General features: G+C 45.1%; 1 protein-coding gene across 1 annotated transcript in view; it reads left to right on the top strand.

The window, feature by feature from the left end:
- Positions 1 to 390: 390 nt before the first annotated feature.
- ptprn2 (protein tyrosine phosphatase receptor type N2) overlaps positions 391 to 21,285 on the top strand; it is a 115,567-nt gene continuing 94,672 nt past the window's right edge. The window contains exons 1-3 of the mRNA XM_053412548.1: positions 391 to 493; positions 14,276 to 14,326; positions 20,803 to 20,916. Coding sequence (XP_053268523.1) covers positions 409 to 493; positions 14,276 to 14,326; positions 20,803 to 20,916 — 250 coding nt within the window. The 5' untranslated portion in view covers positions 391 to 408. The remainder of the gene's footprint in view (positions 494 to 14,275; positions 14,327 to 20,802; positions 20,917 to 21,285) is intronic.

Below are 21,285 nucleotides of genomic sequence, written 5' to 3' on the forward strand. Positions count from 1 at the left end.
GCTGTAATCATTCAGCACTCCTGTCTCATCTTTCTGCTTCTCCTCATCCATCCCTTCCCTCCCTCCCTCTTCCATCCATCCATCCATCTATCCATCCGTGCGTCCGCGCGCGCATCCTCCCTCCTCACCATGCGTGTTTGACGTCAGACACTTAGGAGGGGCTCCTCCTGTGGAGCTGCTTTCTGGTTGTGGTGCTGAACCAACGCCTGTGTTGTGTTACCGCTGAGCGAATCTCCATCCTCCGGCTTCCTCTTCCTCCTCTTCCTCTTCGACCATGCCGCTTTGAGAGCGCGTTTCCCCCGCCAGCAGCCAGCAGCCAGCAGCTCGCCCCCGGGTCGGCGGTCAGAAGCATGTCGCTGTAGCGGAGGTGTGCGATGGAGGAGTAGTGTTTGTGTTCGCAGGAGCAGTATGGAGTCGCTGCGCTGTCCCGTCCTCATCGCGGCGTTGGCCGTCAGCCTGTGCTCCTCACTTGTCCTCGGGGACAGGAAATTCGGTGAGAATCTGTCCACTTCCTTTCTCTACATTCTTAAGTGTTTCACCGCTTCTGCACGTCTCTGGGCTCGAACTCTCTTTGCTTATAAGTTCAGAAAATGTCCCCGAACGAGGGAGACGTTGCATCACTTACCATTTGCATTTGGTACAAAAAAAAACAACAACTTTGTGTTTCCGCTGCGATCCAACGGGAGAAGTTACACAATGAGTGAGGCCCCGGTGCACAACGTGCTTCCTGAGACGCTTCACCTGCGTCGGGACCATCGCGCTTTAAGCTCAGCTGCTTGTTGTTGGTTCACTGTTTGATTTCGTGACGCAAACCTGCCCGAGCCACGCCCACCCTCCTTCACTTCCATCAGTGTCAATCAAAACAAACACACAATCTATTCATCACACATGTAAAAGCTGTTATAATAATGCATTTAATTTCGCATCACTTCACATAAAAGGCCTCCTCACTTACCTTAAGGAGCTTTGCCATTTTAAATACAGTTCAATATTTGATATCATCCTTTGCCTCCTTTAGGAAAGAGGGCATCTTTCATTCGGCCCTGATTCATTCTCCGATTTGGCCCCGCTTGTATTTTCATTACCCTTCATTTGTTCTTCCAGCCCCTGCCTCAGACACTACACTGTTATTTGAAGGGGGGGGGGGGCAGAAAAGTATGGCACATGTCCAAACCCTGACATCCTCGAGCAGCCATCGAGATAATTGTGTCCATTTGTTATCTAACACAAGGAGTTTAAAGGAAAACTCGGAATCTCTCCCCTTAGTGTCTCCAATTCACACTTCTTATCCCCCTCACTGATCCCCGATCAGCAGTCAGGACACACGACGGTAGAAACTTTATATCGAGCGGCTGGCGGATATAGGTCCCAAGCTGGCACTCCAGCTCTGTGATGATTCACTCAGGCGCCGAGCTGCATCATAACCTTTATATTTAGAACAAGAGGGTGGCCGTCCTCTTTTTGCATCACACACAGACACAAACAGACCCACACACAGCATCCAGCACAGAATTCCTTATTGTATCCTATTCTCAGATCAGTTTTTCACCGCAGACACAAATTGTGTTAACGACGGCTGCGTTCCATCAATCCTCCCAGAGAGGGACGACAGTGAGTCTGCGTGCACGATACACCAGGACCCTGAAACTAGATCAGCCAGCCGTCATGTTTAATGTAGTTCTCTTGTGCTTTTTCCTGCTGGAACAAGTTAAAATGTCGGCTGTGAAAAACCTCTATAAATACAATCTTTGCCCCAGTGCACTGTCGGGGTTGGAAAACGTACGATATTAAACCCCAGAAGCTGTCGCATTCTTCACGGGAGGGTTTTCTTCTCCCTGCAAGTTGGCAAATCTATGTTCAAATACTTGTGAATGAGGCAGTGTTTATTCCCCAAGTGCACGTTTCCTCATTGGATTCTCAGCATGTTTCTCTCTGTGTGAGGAGGAGGTCTCCATTGTCAGAGTGTGGCTGCGAGATGGAGATGATGATTGTTTTTAATGAGTCCCACTGCGGATTACGCTGTGTCACTGGGAAGCTTCGGATCATATATGTAGGCATAAATTATTTATGTGTGTGTGAGAGTATAAATACTACACGTGTGTATCTGTTTGTTATATTTGTGTGTGAATGTAATTGTATAAATGTGTATTTCTTTGTATGTATATGTGGGAGTTTATTATAAATAACGTATATATACACATACAATATATGTGTGTATGTATTTATGTATACTTTATGTATATATACATTCACATTTGATATTTCTCCTGGACAAGAAAGATGAAAGAACACATTTGTGTTTCCCTTTGGTTCAAAGTCATAGTTTATCAGCTGGAAAGGACGTGAATGAAGGAATTACAAGTCTCTAGGTTCTGTTTCACATTTGACTTCTGTCCTCTGTGTAGAGCTGTATCATATCGGTCCCGTCTGCCTCACATCATTTATATTCCCTCCAACACGGGGACACGAAACAGCAGTAAAACACTGAGACATGCTGCGTGGTCACCTTGATCCTGTCATCACGTCTGTGCAGTCTGTTCCGAGAGAGAGAGAGCGAGAGAGAGCAAGAGAGAGCGAGCGAGAGAGAGCGAGAGAGAGGAGATCTGGTCTTTCAAGGAACAGGACGGGCCACAGACGGGTTAATGTACTTTCCCTGTGTTCCTGCCTCACTAACCTGCAGCCCTGAGTCCAGTACCTTCAAACGAGGCGTAATTCCGAAGCCTGCTCCAGAATTGGCCAAAGGATGGTGGCTCCCCTACCAGTCACATGCTGTGTTTGTCATGGAGTCACTCCTGGAGGACTGAACAGTGATTCTTCTCTTAGAAATGAGAAAGAAATATGCAATTAAATTAATGATCGGTGTCTAATTCGCTAAATGAAATGCAGCAATCACAGATGAGCTTGAGAGTGTAGATTAGGAACAGTATATTACTTTAGTTATACTATAATAATACTAATCTTTATTTACATAGCACTTAAAGCAGTTGAAGGCAGTTAAAAGACAATAGTTATAAAAGGGAAAAAAGACAGTTATAGGAAAACCAAGAATAAAAAGAGACTCAGTTAAACTCAGGTCTTTAAATCTCGGTAACAGAAAATCTTGATAAATGTGTGTTGCACATTAACACCAGCACTTTGCAATCAGGGTTGCCATCAGCACTGATGTTAACATTCAGTTCAGCATCTCTCTTCTGTTTGCAGAGGTTTGGTTGTGTCCTGAATCTCAATAACAGCCGAGGAAAATATACCAAAGTCTGGGAACTTGACTGGCAGCTATTTGCAAGCGTGTTAAACAGACACTGGGACGACTATAGAATAGGAAAGAAGAGAAATATCAATCTAGTCGAACATAAGGTATGAAGAGCTGTTAGCATTTGATGAAAGAACATATTTCAGCTTTCATAAATCCAGCAGGAACCTTGAGATCAGACTGAGCCCAGAGTTTAACATTTTCTCAAATGTGACTGAATTCAAAATGAAATTCTTCTTCCATGGACGAACATTAGAAATCAGAAGGTGCTGGTGATGCTTTGCTCTGGATCCACAGACTTTACAGATATGTTTTTTAGCCCCAGATTAATGAGCGTTACAGTGAGAAGTGATGGATTGAACTCTGTGACAGGTCGGCGTATTATCCTCCATCCGTCCGTGTAGACGTTTGTCCTCTCAGGCTGAGTCTTTTCATTACAGCTGGCTATCAGCGGCCATCGCCTAATACACCCAGACAAGTTGGGTTTGATTCATCGACTGCTGAGCTCGATCTATTTAGCTTCTGTCACGCCACAGATATCAGGACTGAGTGGTGATATCAAACATCTCACCGGGGCCATAAATCATCAGAGAGGATTGAAGCGTGTGCGGCCATATTTTACAACAGGAGAGGAAGACGAGTTTGGTTTATGGCCAGGTGAAAATAGACATGTGGCCCGGGGGGGGGGGGGGGGGGGGGGCAACGTTCTTGTCTTCCGATCACGTCACCAGCTACTGCCGCCGTTACAGCCGTCGCCTAGCAACAAAGCTGATGACGAAAATATTCTTCTGTTGATTCCAAATTTTGAAAACATGTTATTTAGAGCACATGTAGCGTCTGTTTGACTCCTTACATTTAAACGTATATGCCTCTATTTAACTCTTTGAAAAACAGCGAGTCACTGAGGCCCAATGAATCATGGGAGATGATGTTGTTCTGGTAGAGGATCCACCCGGTGGAGCCTCCGTTGCTCAGGGGTGGAAGGTCACAAGGTCACATCTGTGTCAGTCGCATTCTGAGGAGCCTTCAGATCGGGACTGATGGTTTTCTGACATTTCAGGAAGTTCTTATCTAATGTTTCATGTTTCTGGTGAATTTTGGTTTTCACTAGTTATTTAATGCTATCAAATGGATTTAAACTTCATGACTGACTCCTGAAACTGACTCCTGATTGGCTGAGTGTGTGTATTGGCAGGAACTCAGCATGGCAGCTCCTCACCTCCATCACTTCTGCACAGACTTCATTTCTGAATCCTCCTCTAAAGCCAAAGCGAGTTTGTTGGAATAACACATTGAATCATGACGCATTGAAAAAGCAATATAAGGCAACACTACAAAAAAAACCATGAAGAAAGTTAAATAAATAATAAAATAAAAGAAAATAACTTAAATAAAAAAAGTAACAGTGCAGTATACAAACTATCAGGACTGCCAAAACTAATGGAACCCTGCCATGACATCTCACGGCCTCAGTGAAGGTCGCAGTGTGTTCCTCTGCTCTCTCAGGACGTCTGACTCATCCGGACAGAACCGGTAACGGGTCGGGCTGAAGGCAGCTTGCATCAGCGCCCGGGCTCCGACCTAATTGACACTTTGGACGTGAGGTCTTCTCTGGAACCCACTGAAGGGGTTTTGACTCATCCAGAGAGAGGGAGAAGAATTTATTGGATGATATTTTTTATCGTGCAGGATCCCCACCCCCCCCCCCCCCCACACCCCTCCTTGCACGGTGCACGGTGGCTAAATGAGCAGTTGGTGCGTTATTTGCAAAGCCTGTGTAATAATCTCAGCAGCTGCAGCCTTCAGTAATTGATCTAACATTATGGTCTGTTACTGGGTGTGCTGTGTGCCCACTGAGTCTCTCTCTAACAAACAGTGGAGGGTTGGCTCAGCCTCGCTTCCTAGGGGGCTCGGTTTCACATGAATCTTCTAGTTTTCAAGTGTTGCTGTTTTCATATTGCTTGAGGGAGGGGGGGAGGGGGGAGGGGGGAGGGTGGGGGGTGAACCTGGATTTCTGAGTTTTTGGGCTCATTTCAAAGTTGCAGCCTGCAAAAAGTGTACAAGCTCAGTTTGTTCAGGGGACACGGCACAAAGCAAGAGCAGCCTGTGTGTTTCCCGGCAGCTCGGGAGGCTGCCACTGCTCACAGACAGAGTGCCACGTTTCTTTGTGACTCGACAGATGCTCGGAGGAGTGCGTTGGCTTCGAGTGGCTGTTGAGACGAGGGAGTGGGAGCAAAGAGGCCGGCTGCGAGGCTGCCGCGTCCTTACCACGACAAATGTCAGCTGCTCGTGAGCTGGTGAAAATCAGAACTGTGGGTTTTCAAAGGTGGAACCCGGGAGATGCTCGGGGGTCAAGGAGGAAGCAGGGAAGGTTACGTCACATGTGTCCGAGGTGCACCGCTCTTCTTTTACACTCTCAATGTAGAATTAAATTACTGGATTTCTTTCACTCCTCGGGGACATAACAGCATGTGCTCCATTTACTTTCTCACCTCCTCATGTACCTGAGCCTCAGACCCCGGAGACAATGTGTGAAAACATCCTCTGGTACTCAAAGGAGCAGTGAGAGGTTCTGCTGTGCCTTATTCACAGCTATTTTCATTTGGCCCAGATGACACAGGGCTGGTGAAGGGATCAGTCCCGGGGTCAGCTCCGTGTTATCGAGGCAGGATTCATAATGAGGACAACAAGGCCGTGATGAGGACTGTGGAGGCTGAGAGTTCAGCACCAGGAGTTAATCTCTCCCACCTCAGCTGTGATTGAAGCAGCGTCGGCTTCGTGGTCGGATGATGCAGATTAAGGCTCCGCACCTTTTTTACTCAGTGCAACAGGAAAACAAGATGCATGGCAGAGGAGAGACACTGAATCCTGTTTTTTTGTGACTAAGTGGTTTGACTGCTGTCATCTGTCAAGTGTATTAGTCTCCAAATCTATTCAGTTTGCAGCAGTGCACACAGAGCTATAATGAAACAGGGAGTTGGCAGCATCCGTCCAGAGCTGCTTGTTTGATTTGGTGGTCACACTGATGCACCCCGCCCCACCCCCTTTATTTGTTTATGCTTTTGTATCATGACTTAGGGAGACAGCTCACAATGACATCGTGTTCCAATCTTTATTTTGATATGAACAAAAGGGTCAAATTACACCCGACCGATACGATGTCAGCTTCTGAAAGTAAAAAGTATAAAAGTACAATCAGGCACTGTAACTTCTGGGGCCCCAGGCGAAAGGGACGTGTGGGACCCTGCAACAAATCAACCCCCCCCCCCCCCACCCCCTGGAAACACAAGATTGCAAACCGCATAATTTTAATCTCTAAACATTTCTTTTATTATTTGAATCACAGACAAGTTGAATACTGTGCATTCAAAGAGTAACATTAATTGCAGTGTCCTGTACACAGGGGAAGATAGGGGAATATTTTTCAGCATTATTGGTAACGATCACTACGATTCTCATCCAGAACTGACTCTGCCACTTGAAGAACATACACTCATATGTGTGTTATGGAAAGATTTGTAGGTTTATCCTCAAGCTACCAAAATATACATTTTCACTGAGTTGTCTGAGCAGGTGAAAATGTGGATACAGTCTCATTGACCTTTAATCTGCATTAACACATCCTAGAAGCTGCTCCGCTCTGCAGGTGTTGCAAGAAAATGGCATCAAGAATGTTACTCCGCCTGCATTTGCCCGCTGGCTTCACACCTGCAGGAGAGTGGAGCCCAAACGCTGCAGTGCTGCGATAGCCTGCACTTTAAATGAGGTTCAAATGACTCATGAGAGTTCAAGCTCCTACTTCATCCTGAGGACTGGAGGTGTCCCTCAGGCGCCGGGCTGTGTCGGTTCACTCGGAGTTGGAAAGAGGAAGCTCGGCGGGTTTGACTCGCTCTGGTTCTGCACTTCGACAGCCAATCACACCTCAGAAGAGGGGAGAAAATAAAATGTGTGACTCATTCAGCGCGGGTCAGTGAAAAGGTCAAGCTGGCCTATTTCTGGGTCCTCTGTTGCCACAGTGACGCTGCCATCTTTAATTCATGGCCGTTGTCTGGGCCGTCGCCCGCGGCTGGCAGCTCGGTGACTGGGAGGGACCTGCCCGCCCAGGAGTTCTCTGGAAAGTCGGTTAAACAATGTTTGTGGTCACACTCCTCTGGGTGTCAGGTGGTTTCATGTCAAGTCCCCTCTTCAATCACAGTGACCTCAAGCCCCCCCCTCACGTCCTGCTTCTAGCTCCGGCTAATTATTCACCCAGTTGTTAAGTGACTTCAATTTAATTCTCTGATGAATTACTTTTGCCTCAAAGGAAAGATTTAGCATTTTAGCAGCTACAGAAATTGGATTTAGATACAATATGATTATATAATAGCACAGTGTCCTATTAGGTAATCTGATGAGCTGCCATTTTATCTCGTGGGTTATGTTTTTCTTTTGTTTGTTTCCATCTATTTGGCATCTTTAAGTCAAGATAAATTAAGCTAAGAAAATCACTTGCTGACCATATATTTTCAAATTTATCAGACAAACATGAACCTGGTATCAATCGTTGCATCTCTTGGAAAGAAAGAGAGAATATGTGTATTTCCCCAAAATTACAAAAAGCCACAAAATTAAAAAATTTCCGAAAAGAATGATAAAAACTAAGCCTCCACAGTAATGTAGAGAAAATGAATCATTCCCCACATGAATTATCCCAAGAAAAAAAAGATGGTTTCCTCGTGAAACGTAAGTGCCACAGTCTTATTCGAACATCTGTTGTAACAGCTTCCTGTCATGTTCAGATGAAAAGTGCGTGTGGGGGGGGGGGGAAACTTATGAGAAATATTTGAGGCTAATGACAAAGCAGCCGCCGCCGAGTCGCTGACATGTGACATGCAGCGTCTGACAACCACAGACCTTCTGGAGCAGAGAAACGCTCGGAGCCATGTTTAATTTTAGCAGGAGCGGCCTTAATGACACAAGCTGTTTGAGTCTGTGGACACGGTGTCGAGCCGGTGCTGCTTCGCTTGCAGGTGATGTTTCCTCTCTGCTGTCCCTGCTCCAGCCGCGCTCGCTTTTCCAATTCACTTTTACTGCAGCTGCAATGTTAAAAAATTGCCTTTTTTTTGGCTCACGTCACAGGTGTGTGTGTGTGTGTGTGTGTGTGTGTGTGTGTGTGTGTGTGTGTGTGTGTGTGTGTGTGTGTGTGTGTGTGTGTGTGTGTGTGTGTGTGTGTGTGTGTGTGTGTGTGTGTGTGTGTGTGTGTGTGTGTGTGTGTGTGTGTGTGTGTGTGAGAGAAATGATTCAGGTGTCCTTGGTCGCAGCTCATAATTATAATAAAAGACACGTTGGTGGCCGCAGGGACTGAATGAAATATGTCCTAAACTGCAGTGGCCGTCCTCGCTGCCAGCCTCCCAGCATCCTCCTTGGCCCATCAGACATCGCAGATGGTTTCCCCGGCGCTGGCCAACCACCTGCGAGGGAAAACCAACCATCAAGTCTCTGACGACACGCTCAGCCTTGGGTTCTGCCTCATCAGGACATATTTAATGTTGCAAGCAAGGTCAGCCAATCACGGCCGAGTGTGTGATACGTTCTCGGTCAGCTCCTCCGGACCCGGTCCTGCTCTCAGATGTGTGATAAATGGCTTGATAATGTCCAGGCGGAGATTCACTGAGATTAACAAGGTCATATTATTTTCTAGTTAAAAACTCCAGTCGTTTTTTTATGTAATTGCTTTTCTCAAAATGACCTTAAATGAGCATTTCCCTTCAGAAACACCCCCCCCCCCCCTCTCTTATTTCACGCCCGGAGAGGAGGCAGCCGTGCTGTTATGTGTGTGACATGCTGCAGAGCTGAGACTGTAGCTGAAGGTGAATTGTGAGTGTGTGTCTTCGTGTGTGTGTGCTGGTCCCTGCTTACTTATACAGTGGGTGCACTTGCTGCCCTCAATAGCAGTTAGTTGTAATAGGGCGCGCGGGGGGGGGGCACCATGGGAAAGTGCCTCTCTGCTGCAGGGCTGTGGATCGGGGCCTCTGAGAGGTTTAGGTCACAGGTAATTGAACCAGGTTCATTCGTCTGCATGCTAACATTAGCATCTGGAGGAATCGTTATGCAGAACCCTGCACAGTGCACTGCATACATTTAGCACAGACACACTAATGAGACTGGGTTCTCTTAAGATCTGTGGATCCGTGTTATTGCTATTGCTCGGTCTCCTGAGAGTATACAGCCTCTAACTAACTATCGTTATATCAAGTTAAAAAAAACTGAGAACTCACCCACACTGCATTCATTGACCCTCTGGATGCTCCCCTGCAACTCTTTTTGTAAATTAGGTCTCATGCTGCCTATTTTTGGAGGAAAACTACTGCACCTGTAGTCTGCTCACACCTATAGTGCCTCTACTAACTATAATTTACACCTTAGAATAATCTGAAACTTTTTATTTTGTAACAAATGAAATTTAATCAACACATTTACTCTGCATAAATGTGTTGATTTCTCAATTTATCCGTTGACAGAAAATGAATTTGCTGTAATTCACACGTGATCTGATTAAATCTCAGTCATTTAGTTGTATTGGAATCAAAATCAAAGGAGAAGAGTTGCTGATATTTTATCTTCTGTGATTGCAAAGGGAAAACAATGTCACCAGCATGACATCACCATGGGCTCTTGGAATTATATTATATCATTTTATGCATCAAATATTGATTTGTTCATTAGACAAAATGAATGCTAGATCAATTAATAATGGAATTTATCAGGCATTACGGGATTAGTGTGATTAATCAGCTTGTTTATAATAAAGCTGCATCATGAACCATTTGTGCACAGAGTAGAATTGTAAAGCTCGTGTGAAACAGTCTGAGGTCTGAGTGCGATGATAATAAAACACTGGAAAATAAAACACTTTTCCTCGGAGAGACAAACCGAACAGAGAAGCAGACTCGCGTCGTGTCTGTTGATCCTCCAGCTCGTCCCAGTGAGGCTGCACTCAGCTCGACTCTCAGCCCGTTTCCCAGTGAGGCTGCACTCAGCTCGACTCTCAGCCCGTTTCCCAGTGAAGAGCTGCTGCCATTGATCCGCGGCGAGGTTGACATGGTAACGGAGCGTCATCACTCAATAGCGAAGGTCATTTTGTTTGAGGAATTATCTCGTTCGCCGAGAATCACAGGAGACAATGGGCCTATTCTCTGTCAGGGCGCTTCATTAAGATATAGCTCAGACACCCCCCCCCCCCCCCCCCCCCCACATCAGCTTTCTTCCTCCGTCACGACTCCGGCATCTTTTTTATTTTATTCGCCTGAGGTAATCAGCAGCCTCCACTGTGATTGCATTTTAATTAAAAAAGGCGTCATTTTAATCATCTGTGGCGTGGCGTCAGAGAAAAGGGGATGTGGCTTTATCAATCCTCTGTCCCTGCCTATCACACACTGGCACGTGCACGCTGTCACACGCGCACAAACCATGTCTGACTTACCACGGTTGGCTGGATGCTTCATTAAATGGAGGGTTGTAATTAATATTGAGAGCTGACAAGGCCTCCCGGAGAACTCAATGATTTAAGCAGGGAAGTGATGAAGAGGTGGAGTTGAATGGATTGACACTAATTGCAGCGTGATGAGATGCGTGGTCAAGAGGGAGCGGCTCCTCCAACTTCTAAACACCACTCCAGAGGAGTTTGTTTCTTCAAATGAGAATGGATTCACGGGAAAATAATGAATGTGTCTGATTGATGAGTCAAAAAGGGTCATGGTCAAATCAAAGTATGTACCAATGAGGAGTTATTCTTTATTTCTTATTTTGTCCTATAACCCAGATGCATAGATCCCTGCTTATAGACACTAAGCCTCCATTTAACTTGTCTTAGTTTGTATCTGGCTACAAGGAGGCTGCACAAATAGTGTTAAAGCAGAACGGACACATGAGCCAAATGCGTTGGCTGCAACTTTCACACATTCAGCACAGACATGGAGCAGCATTAGTATTCATTTGTTAACTGTGTTTGTGTCCAGCTGATCCATGTCCAATATTATGTCCAATATGAGTCCAATATTCTCTCTCTGTTTTGAGGAAGATATGATAATAGTGATAAAAATCATACTAATAATTATTATATTCAATATCACTTTAAACACAAAATAAAACACAAATATTGCAATAAAAAATGTAAACACACAAGACGACGGTAAAAACATTTCATTTAACGTCAATTAAGAAAATGCCTTCTCACTGAGGCAGTGCTCTCTTTTAAGATTCATTATTTTCTTATTTATAATAAGAAGGTTTCCCAAACAGTGAAAGCCGTTTATCACCGGCCGACTCAAGTCTTGCCGTGGGTACAGAGACTAAAAGTTGTTAAAGAGATCGAAGTGTATACAAGCAGGGCTATTGGGGGGGGGGGGGGGGGGGGGGGTACTGTCTCTTAGCTGATAAATGCTCCATTATGTTCACTATCTTGTTGCTTACTCTGTCTGTCTGTCGTTTGGTGCTAAGTTGGTAGTGTCCACTTTGTTTATCAGACTTTGTCCATTGAAAACGACCATTTGAATGACCCATGATATCTTATAAGAATGGTAAGATATCATAACAGTTTCCTATAGAGTGTCCTGTGATATCTTTACAGAGAAGTTTCAGTGTTCCAGTGGTCGTCTGGGGGGTAGGATGTCTTTTACTCAATCTTCCATTGAAGTGAGAGATGAATGAGAAAAGCCATTTGTGGTGTTGCCTTTGCAGCAGCGAGTTGTTGCAGTTCAGCTCGGGACACGTCTCTGCCATTAAGTTTTGTTCCAGCGAGCTGAGTGACCTTCCAGCTCTGTGATGGCCGAGGCCCCCCCCCCTCTACATAATTACATAGCCATTCTGCTGACATATTGAAGTCATTACCTCTAAAAGGTGCAATTTCCCTGAAATGTGTCCTCTGTTCCGTAAAATAAAAACCTCTGCACAGTGTCTCCGTGTGATGAAGATGCAACGCAGGTTTAACCTTTAATAATTTCAGCGGAATAAAGATGCAAACGTCCAACTTGAAAAGAGGAAACGTGAGGAGAGTGGGAGCGAGCGCCGCCCGAGAAGCCTCCTGATGATCTGCCCTGTGTGGATCGATTAACAGACCTCTCCAGCTGTCACTCCTCATTATCAAAGCAGTCTGACGGAGGCATCTCCTCCTCCTCCTCAGCCTGTTCCTCCGTCGAGGCCGCGGCGTGGGGGGGGGGATCAAGAGGGTGCGTCCAATCCCGTCGCTCCTTCTTGATGACCAGAGGGTGAGAGAGATCAAAGATAAAAGAGGTGGAGAAGGAGCGCTGAGGCTGTTTGCGCATTTTCTCTGCAAGCACCTCTACTCTCTCATATTAAACTGTCAGGAGCTTACTGAACAAACACAGATGCAATGTTCTAAGTGGCTCATTTCATGGCTGAAGCTCTGTGTTGCTGTGTGGGCCTGGTTTGACCCTGGATGTGTCATCACAGTCAGCCAACAAGACGAGAGGAGCTTTTACCCTGCAGACTTGTTCTCCTCGACTCGGAGGATCACCTGCACAGATCGGGCGAGCAGAACAATCGGTTCCTCGACTCCCCTGCAACTCCCACGTGTGAAATATGAACACAGGGAACAGCTACCCATAATGCTCCTGCCATCTGTTCATTTATTAGTCTGGAACACCCAGCCCTGGTCCAAGGCGTTAAAGTTCATTAATATTCATGCAACATTCATTTATGGAAACGTTGCCCATGGAGTTGGGCTATTAGTGTCAGGGACAGGATAGGAGAAGTCACACTAATTGATGATTGATTCCTCTGCCATTAGCAGCAAGGCCCAAAGCCAAAGTTAATGCAGTGCTAAGCTGCACTTTCATAGGGCGGGGACATATTTAGAAGTTGCGACACCGAGCTAATTTTGTTCTGCAGTTCAGTACATTGTCTGTACCTCCAGTCATTTATGCTCACGGCCTCCATTCATATTCAATAATTTGCTGTGCTTTGTTTACCGCCTGTGTTTGAGGTGTAACTGCGGCACAGATCAGTTTCCTTCTTCTTCCCAACGTATCTGGATTCATGTGATTTGTGTGAGGCTGCATGCAGCTAATTATCCATCATCGATCTAAAGAGTAGTTAAATATATGGGGAAATATCCTCATTTGTTTTCTTGCCAAGAGTTTGATAAGAGAATCAATGCAACTCTTGTGCCTGTCCGCTGATAATGAAGCTGCAGCCAGTTGCCTTATAGATTAGTGAGCAGCTCGTCTGGTACTGACTGAGAGAAACAAAACCACAACTTGTCAATTTGATACTTTTTGCAGGTTGTTTCTGTGGATAAAATAAACACGTTATAAAAGCTAGAGAAGTGGGTGTTACCTTCAGGCAATTTCTGAGTTATTATATGATCAGTGTGTACGATTTAGGGGAAAGGGATTGAATACAAAATAATCCTAGTGATGCTTTCAACAGTGTGCTACTAAATTGTACGAATTGTTGTTTTTATTACCCTAGAACAGGCTCTTTATATCGCAATACTTTATATCTATATCAGTAGAGGGTCCTCTCTATGGAGGCTGCCATGTTTTTTTTTCAGTAGCCCAGACTGGACAAACTAAACACCTTTTGAGTTTTTATGAGGGGTATTCAGCCTCAACATGCAACTTCACCACTAGATGTCACTAAATTCTACACACTGATCCTTTAAAGGAGACATATTATGCACATATTTGGGTTATTGCTTGAAAAGGTTTACATTCTCTAATGTTCAGAAATCACAACACTTGCACTGTCCATTGCTGCAGCTCCTCTTGTCAGCCTCTGGGTTTTAGTACCTGTGTCTTTGAACCTCCCCTCCCAATTGGCCACGTGTCCCACTCCATTCCAGTCTGTGTAGAAAATGTTGACCTTTGCTATTAAAATAATATGTCTATACTAATATGTCTTCTTTACATTTCAGAGAATCTCAGTTTTGAGACGTCTCCATTCAATCTGAGTGTGTTGTTTCTCAGGACCACAGCGATGCTACTCTGTGAGGAGCCGTTAACTTATTTATATCTCCTGTTTCAGGTTGCCTGTTTGAAGACGAGCTGTGTGCACCCTACGAGTTCTGCGTCAATGGTAAGTCCGACTCACGGGGTCCAGCTCGCCCACCACACCTCATTATATATCACATCCTCTCCCTGCTATCAGCCAACGCAGCTCTAAAGCCGTCCTGGCTCTCATTCAGGTATTTATAGCTGGACGGTGACTGGGCTGCAGCAGCTCAGTACAAACTCACAATAGTTGTCTCATTTTATTCCTCCGACAGACATCCAGGCTCTTCGATCAATACGGAGAGGACGTTTTCCCTTTATACACCCAAACCGCGAATGGTCATGACCTAATCATAAAAGCCATCTTGTCACAGAGGATGGATGTGTCTGTGTTAGTGGTTGGGCTCTGGGCTCTTCACATCGTGGCATTCAGCCGAATCTCACAGCCGGCTTTAATTTTGTACGGGACTGATAGCATGTCGATATTCAGGATCATCCTCACGACAGAGCCGCCGTCGAAAGGTTAATGTATTCTCCCATAGAGGGAGGGGGGGGGGGGGTCATACAGTACTGTTGTTACAGGTGTACAGGGGATCTTCGTCCATACAGCGCATGTGTGTCTTTGTCCCCGGAGGGATGGTGATTAAATGCTGATGCTTTAGTGGCAGTGTTTTTTCGTTTTTTTTGTTTGCTTGCCGCAGATTCATCTTTATATCAATTTCCAGAACGAGATGAGTCAAACAAAGGGAGCGCTCGCTCACTGACGGATGATATCAATGCAAAACATGATGTGACCTATATGAAAGAGCACAGACTAACACACAGGTGCCAAGATGAATATTAACTTAAAGGAGGAGAGTGACCTTAGATAACAGCTTTCCTGTCTGTCGCCTATCGTCCCTTGTTTTGTGGATAATTTCAAATATAAATTTGCTCTTATATTAAAAACCATTTATTCTTAAATTCCTGTTTAGTTAAGATTTTTATGTTCGGTTTAGTTAAATCCTCACGACTGCAACTAATGATTATTTCCATTATAGATTTTTTTTTTTCTCAAGCTCCAGGTGATGTCAACTTGTTCAACCACCCATGCAACATAGTTATTGACAGAACACCGCCGCTCAATAAAGATTATAAAGAACTAGGAGACAGATTTTGATGCCTTTGGAGAGAGTCACTGCTTCCCCCCTTATAAAAATGGCATGTTTTTATATTTTAGCAACAGACACAAGAGTGGTATCAAATTTCTCATCTTTGCACAAAAGCAATCAAAGATTATTTCCCAAAACGTCAAACTAGTGCTTTGAGATTTTTTTACGAGGAGGGGGGGTCTAATTACGAGTGGTAGTCGGTAGTTTTAAGATTTGCATGTTCAGATTTAGCCGTCTCCACCCTTTCACTTTAACCCAATTTTGCACAAAACAGGGAAGGAAAATGCAGCACGGATAAGATAAATATATAAATATAAAAACTGACTTTAATTACACAGCCTGCTTCAGCACCGAGGGGAGCCGTGCGTAGCCTAATAGAAAGCAAGTGCTGACAGCTCCACAGAGAAAGAGCCGCAGGCAGGAAGGAGGGTTGTGAACGGAGGGTTTGTATTATGTTTCATTATGAAACTATTGTGCGGGGACGTGATGTGAATGGTCACTTGTTTTGACAATTGACTTCAATTCCCCTCAGTCTTTTTTATTGTAGCTTAAGTTTTTACTACCAGCGAAAGAAAAACGCCCATATTATCCCTCTTAAAATGTAATTACAGACCTCCTGCTCACTGAAGGCAAATATATATATATATAAATATATATATATATATATATATATATATATAGAAGCCGTAATGTTGTACCTAATATGCAATTAATTCAAAGACTACTCAATCTCCAGGCTGTCACTCTGCGTCGGACTCCTGACGAGCAGCAGCAGCAGCCACACAGGGGATGAGTGGGAATAACTAGGTCTGCCTCTTCGACTCTTCCCACGGTCCCTGAAGGTGTAACCTGGTTTATTCTGGGCTGGGCCAACCGGGCTCTTCTCCACCCGTGCTGTTGCCATGCAAAGTGACTGAGGGGGAAGGAAAGGGGCTTGTGTGAAGGAGCCCCCCCCCCCCCCTTGGCTTTAATGTCAAAGTGATAGCAGATATCTCTATAAAGTCATCTGAATCAATTCCAGATGTATAATATGCACCAAATCATCATCGCTGCTGCATCCCATTCACTTTGAGCCTCTCCCACTGTGCAGGACACAATTTCACTAAATTCTAAACAACCTTTTGATGCTTTTGAAAGGAACAACACAAAAAGTCTGAGCTGCATGTTGAAAATCCCTCCAGCTAATGATGCAGCCACAGCAGACCGGGGAATAAAGAGCAGTGTTTGCAGTGCAGCAGTAAAGCACAACTAAGAGAATGTAGGTTAAATATGAATATTCATTGTAGCGTAATGCTCATGTGGCTTTGATGCTGTGGAAACACACACATGCACTCAGAAAAGCAACACAATGAAGATATCTAAACGCTCTCGGTTTTGTAATTTCAACAACAATGCTTCACTTCTACGAGGAAACAAGGTCGTCCAGATACTCTGAGGGCTACAAGCTGAGGTTGAAGCCACCACTGTCACCTGGGTGAAACCAACTCTGACTCAGTGTGAGACAATAAAAGAATAAAAGCATCCGAGGGGAATACAAACTTTTTACAGGGTGAAAAGCTGCAGCTGATCTGAGTCTATTTCGGGAAAGCGCTCCTCCAGTATGTTGCACTTTAACTCCAGATGTCATTGTGTCATTGATTAAATAGGTCAATCACCGTCATCCATATATCATTTGATCCTCTGCTGTCATAGCTCATTGTGGAACCGACCTCTTCAAATCTGTATTTCCATCTTCAGGGGAATACTCCCCCCCCCCCCACGCGGTTGCTCTGAAAGGATACGTATTTGATTAACCTGGGACTGGAAATGCATTTTAATTTGATGCAGCTCTCCAGAGTCTGTGGCTTTACTGGTTCGACGGTGCTTGGCTAAAGTACAGCAGATAAGTGCGACATGTTTCCCCCGAGGGCACCGGTTGGCTCCTATTAAACACTTAACCAGTGGTGTTTTATCGACCAGTGGTTATCTCGCCTCCACTCGAGCCAACAGCGCCTGAAAGGTCCGCGCTGTATTTTATATTTAAATGGTTTAGGGCGACGCGTCTATTGATCACGGCGCACAATAAGTGCAACTGCAGCACTCTAAGTAGCCACTGTAAAATCTATAATGCTAAACATTTTGCATGGGCAGAGCACAGAGGCTGTTGGTGCAACATTCAATTTGAAGTCAGGGCCGGTGCTGTGCATCTGGGGCCCTAGGCAGGTGATGAGGGTTGTAGTGTATGAGCTTTTGTACACACTTATACAAGTTATTCATTTGAAATGAGTTTGTTTAAAGATTTGTCATCATCATTATTATGAATCAGTTTGAATCAATGTTCATTTTCAAGCCTTGTTGTTGTTAAAACAGGGATTACGTTAAATTCTCCTCTACTTTTTAAAAGGGCCTTATCTAAAAATAGATATTTTCTCACTAGGCGGTCTTCATCGGTATAAATTAACATCATTGGTTTCACATTTTTTATCAAACCAATGACGCTAGTTGCTTGTTACCCGTTATTATAAGACTGTAGCAAGCGTGACATTAGCAACTCTACGATGTTTGGCTTTGGGGGCCCCCTGGTGGCTGCGGGGCCCCTCAGCGGCTGCTTGTAATGTTCATAGGAAGGGCCGTCCTGTCCTGAGAAACACTTAAGTATTAAGGATAAACTCAAGGTTTACCAAATGGTAAAAGCTCTTCGGCTGAAAAAATAATGGGAGAAACAAACAGATTTGTTCATAAAAATACAAATCAATAGTCTGTGTCTTTGCTAAAGCTCAGAGAGTCCTATTTACCTTCATTAATGTCTTTATTAACATATAGATTACAGGATTGAATTATCATTTCAAAGCAGAGATTGTCAGAAACTCCCCAAAAAACACCCCTGAATAATTGGTAAACACTTCATTAAACACATCCTGATCAATTTGGTTACTGCTCCTTTCTTTATTAGCAGACTACACCTGGCACTTCCCTCTGCACTGATTTGGGTCCATTCATTCTCAGGAATTGAGTGGCGCGGCTATTACACCTGTTCCAATACGTCTTAATTTGCCTCCGGGGTCCGTTCTCCTCTCCTCTCCTGACGTACACTCTTTTTTAAGAGAAGCCTTCCAGACTGTCAGCTTTTTGTGTTTGCTCCTGTTATCCGACAGCATTAGCTTTCACAGTTTAAATAGCTTGAGCGGCTGCCGGGTGTCGCCCTGTCTGTCACAGCAGGAGAGGAGACAGCGTCTGGGTTTTAGAGCTCTCTCTTTTTTTCTGGGGGGGGGGGCTGACAATCTTCTTTATTTCTGTCAACATGCTTCTTATCCAGGCGTAGATGCTCTTCAGGGAGAATGTCACTGATTTGCTGGGTTTTAATAATCGACTGAGGGTTTCTGTGGCCTTTTTGTTTCTGCCTCATGGATTATATTGATCGAGGTTCATTTGCATTGCGGTCGACTTTTTGTGCGGCACGGTGACAACGTCAGTCTTGTCGAGCACGACCTGATCTGCTGTCAGTCAGAGTCATATTTCCTTAAACCTGCCTGCTCTGCTCGGTCTGGCTCCTTCTCAAACAGCCTCGAGGTGCCAGACGTCGTCCTCCTGCACTAACGCTGACTCTCAGATATTTGATTGCACTTCATTTCTGCTATTTCAGATTTTTCGACAACCCTCCAATCACCCGACACATGCTGGGCTCGTCCAAGCCTGAAATGAAAATGTTGTTTTCACCTATCCTAAGTAGAGTTTCATGCAAACTGTCACCTACAATGAAGCACTATGGCTCTTTTTTATTATCTCAGTATTGTTAAAACACTATAACTCGACAGGTTTGTGATACATTGATAAATCCATCTTCTGTTTCTCTGTTTTGAAATACCTCTGATTTCTATTTTGAAACCCATCCTAGCCCTGCGTGTCTGTGCGTCTGGCTGCTCTCGGGAACGCCCCTGACCACGGAGGAGGAAGTAACGTGTTTAATGGCGGGGAATTGCCATGGCAACCAACGAGGGATGCAGCCCATCAGACATTTAATGGTTCCCATCATCCCGTTATGTCACCAGCCTCCGTTTTGTTTTCCTTACATAATGAGTGTTAGCGTCTCACTGGGAAAAAAAAAGAAACGATCGCAGATGTCCTGCTGGAAAACGTCCCCTTATTTTGTCTATCGCATTAAACCCGAGTCACCTGTTCCGCTGCATCGTGAGAGACAGACGAGACAGTTGACGTCTTGTGATTCAGACGTGTGGGTCTGTGTGGGGGGGGGGAAGGTTTCTCTCTGCGCTGCTTGACATCTCAAAATAACTCCACAGTGTTGCACTGTGTTGTTTATGCTAATACGCCGCCTCCCATGGGCTCTCTTCCTGTACAGAGCTGTCATTTAACAGGTTGCAGACGAAGGGGGGGGGGGGGGGGGGGTTCGAATAAAAAATTCAATTTTGAGCCCCCCCCCAGTCTGACATCACGTTATTATCATTGTAATTATCAGTCGCCGAGTTTTACACCCGACATGGCACGGTAATTATATCCGGTTCTTTTTTTCTTTTTACTTGAAGATGAAAAATGATTCTCAGTGATGTTTGAATAGATGAATTAAAAATAAAGGGAGTATTTCTCTTTTCAACCATTCTCTGTTCACTCAATAGTCCCAGGTGTGGAAAAGGTCCCTTGAGTAGAAAACTGAAAATTGCAGCATGTAATGGACGTCAGTGTTTGTCTTCCCTGCGTTGTCCGACGTGTCTCCGGGCGTCAATCTTACCGGTGACGTCTGCCGCCATTGTCCGACATCCTGGGGCTTATTATTGTGATAGTGTGGTGCATGACAAAGTGTTGATTCACATCATTAGATCCCCTGTAAACACTATGGAATTCTCACACATACTCTCACACAGTGGTTTCAAAGACACACTCATACACAAGAATATCCTTTGATCATCTCTGAGGTGCATGCTTTGCGTTTAGCCAATCGGATGCTTGGATTTCTCTCTCCAGCTGAGACGCAGGTCATTTATATTCCAGCCGTTATATCCACACACTTCTCTCTGACCCCCTGAGCCTCGACATCCCTCAGAGGTCTAGACCAGCCATTGAATTATGGGGCTGAAAGGGACTATGTGGCGTGGGTTGCCTAGCAGCCTGCACTGAGTGAGGCGGGGGGGCGGCTGATATAGGCGATCACCAGGGTCCCTGATAAAGTCCTTCCTGCCATAAATGGCTGCTTAACGTGGAGCTGTCAGAGGAAAAATGTCAGCTAACTCCTCCAGAACAGGAAGTGAGAGGAACACAGACACTGACGGTGCAACGCACAATTACTACGTCTGATCTGTGCAGGTGCAATCCCATTTTTTAATCACCACAACCACAAGAATGTGCCGGATGTTGAGTTTTGTGTGTCTGACTCTGAGTCCCTGGTGAGTGTGTGTTCTCCTCTTGTCTCCTCCTGCAGACGGGGTGTTTGGACGGTGCCAGGAGTTGGCCGGTGCTCAGCTGTACACGTACGATATATCTCCCTCTGCTCTGGAGCGCCTCAGGATCCTGCTGCAGAGACTGGCTCACAGAGGTACACGCCCCCTGCTCGCCTGTCCGTCTCTGTCTGTCTCTGTCCGTCTCTGTCTGTCTCTGTCCGTCTCTGTCTGTCTCTGTCCGTCTCTGTCCGTCCCTGTCTGTCTCTGTCCGTCTCTCTCTCAGTGTCTTTCTTTATCTCCTTGACAGCTTTTATCAGTCGCTTACAGGGCTCCTACAGCAAAACGCTTGTCAATTGCCATTGTGTGAAGCAAGCCAAATAAGCCGAGCTGTCCCTTTGGCGAGTGTGATACACCACCACTGAGTGCGAACAGGAATTATATCAGGCCATTGTTTTTTCCATCACCGCCTAACTCCACCAGCCAATCTAATTGGCCTGTTTGCTGTTAGGACATTTAGAGCTAAT

This window comes from Pleuronectes platessa, chromosome 20, assembly GCF_947347685.1.
Source record: "Pleuronectes platessa chromosome 20, fPlePla1.1, whole genome shotgun sequence".
NCBI classification, from domain to species: domain Eukaryota; kingdom Metazoa; phylum Chordata; class Actinopteri; order Pleuronectiformes; family Pleuronectidae; genus Pleuronectes; species Pleuronectes platessa.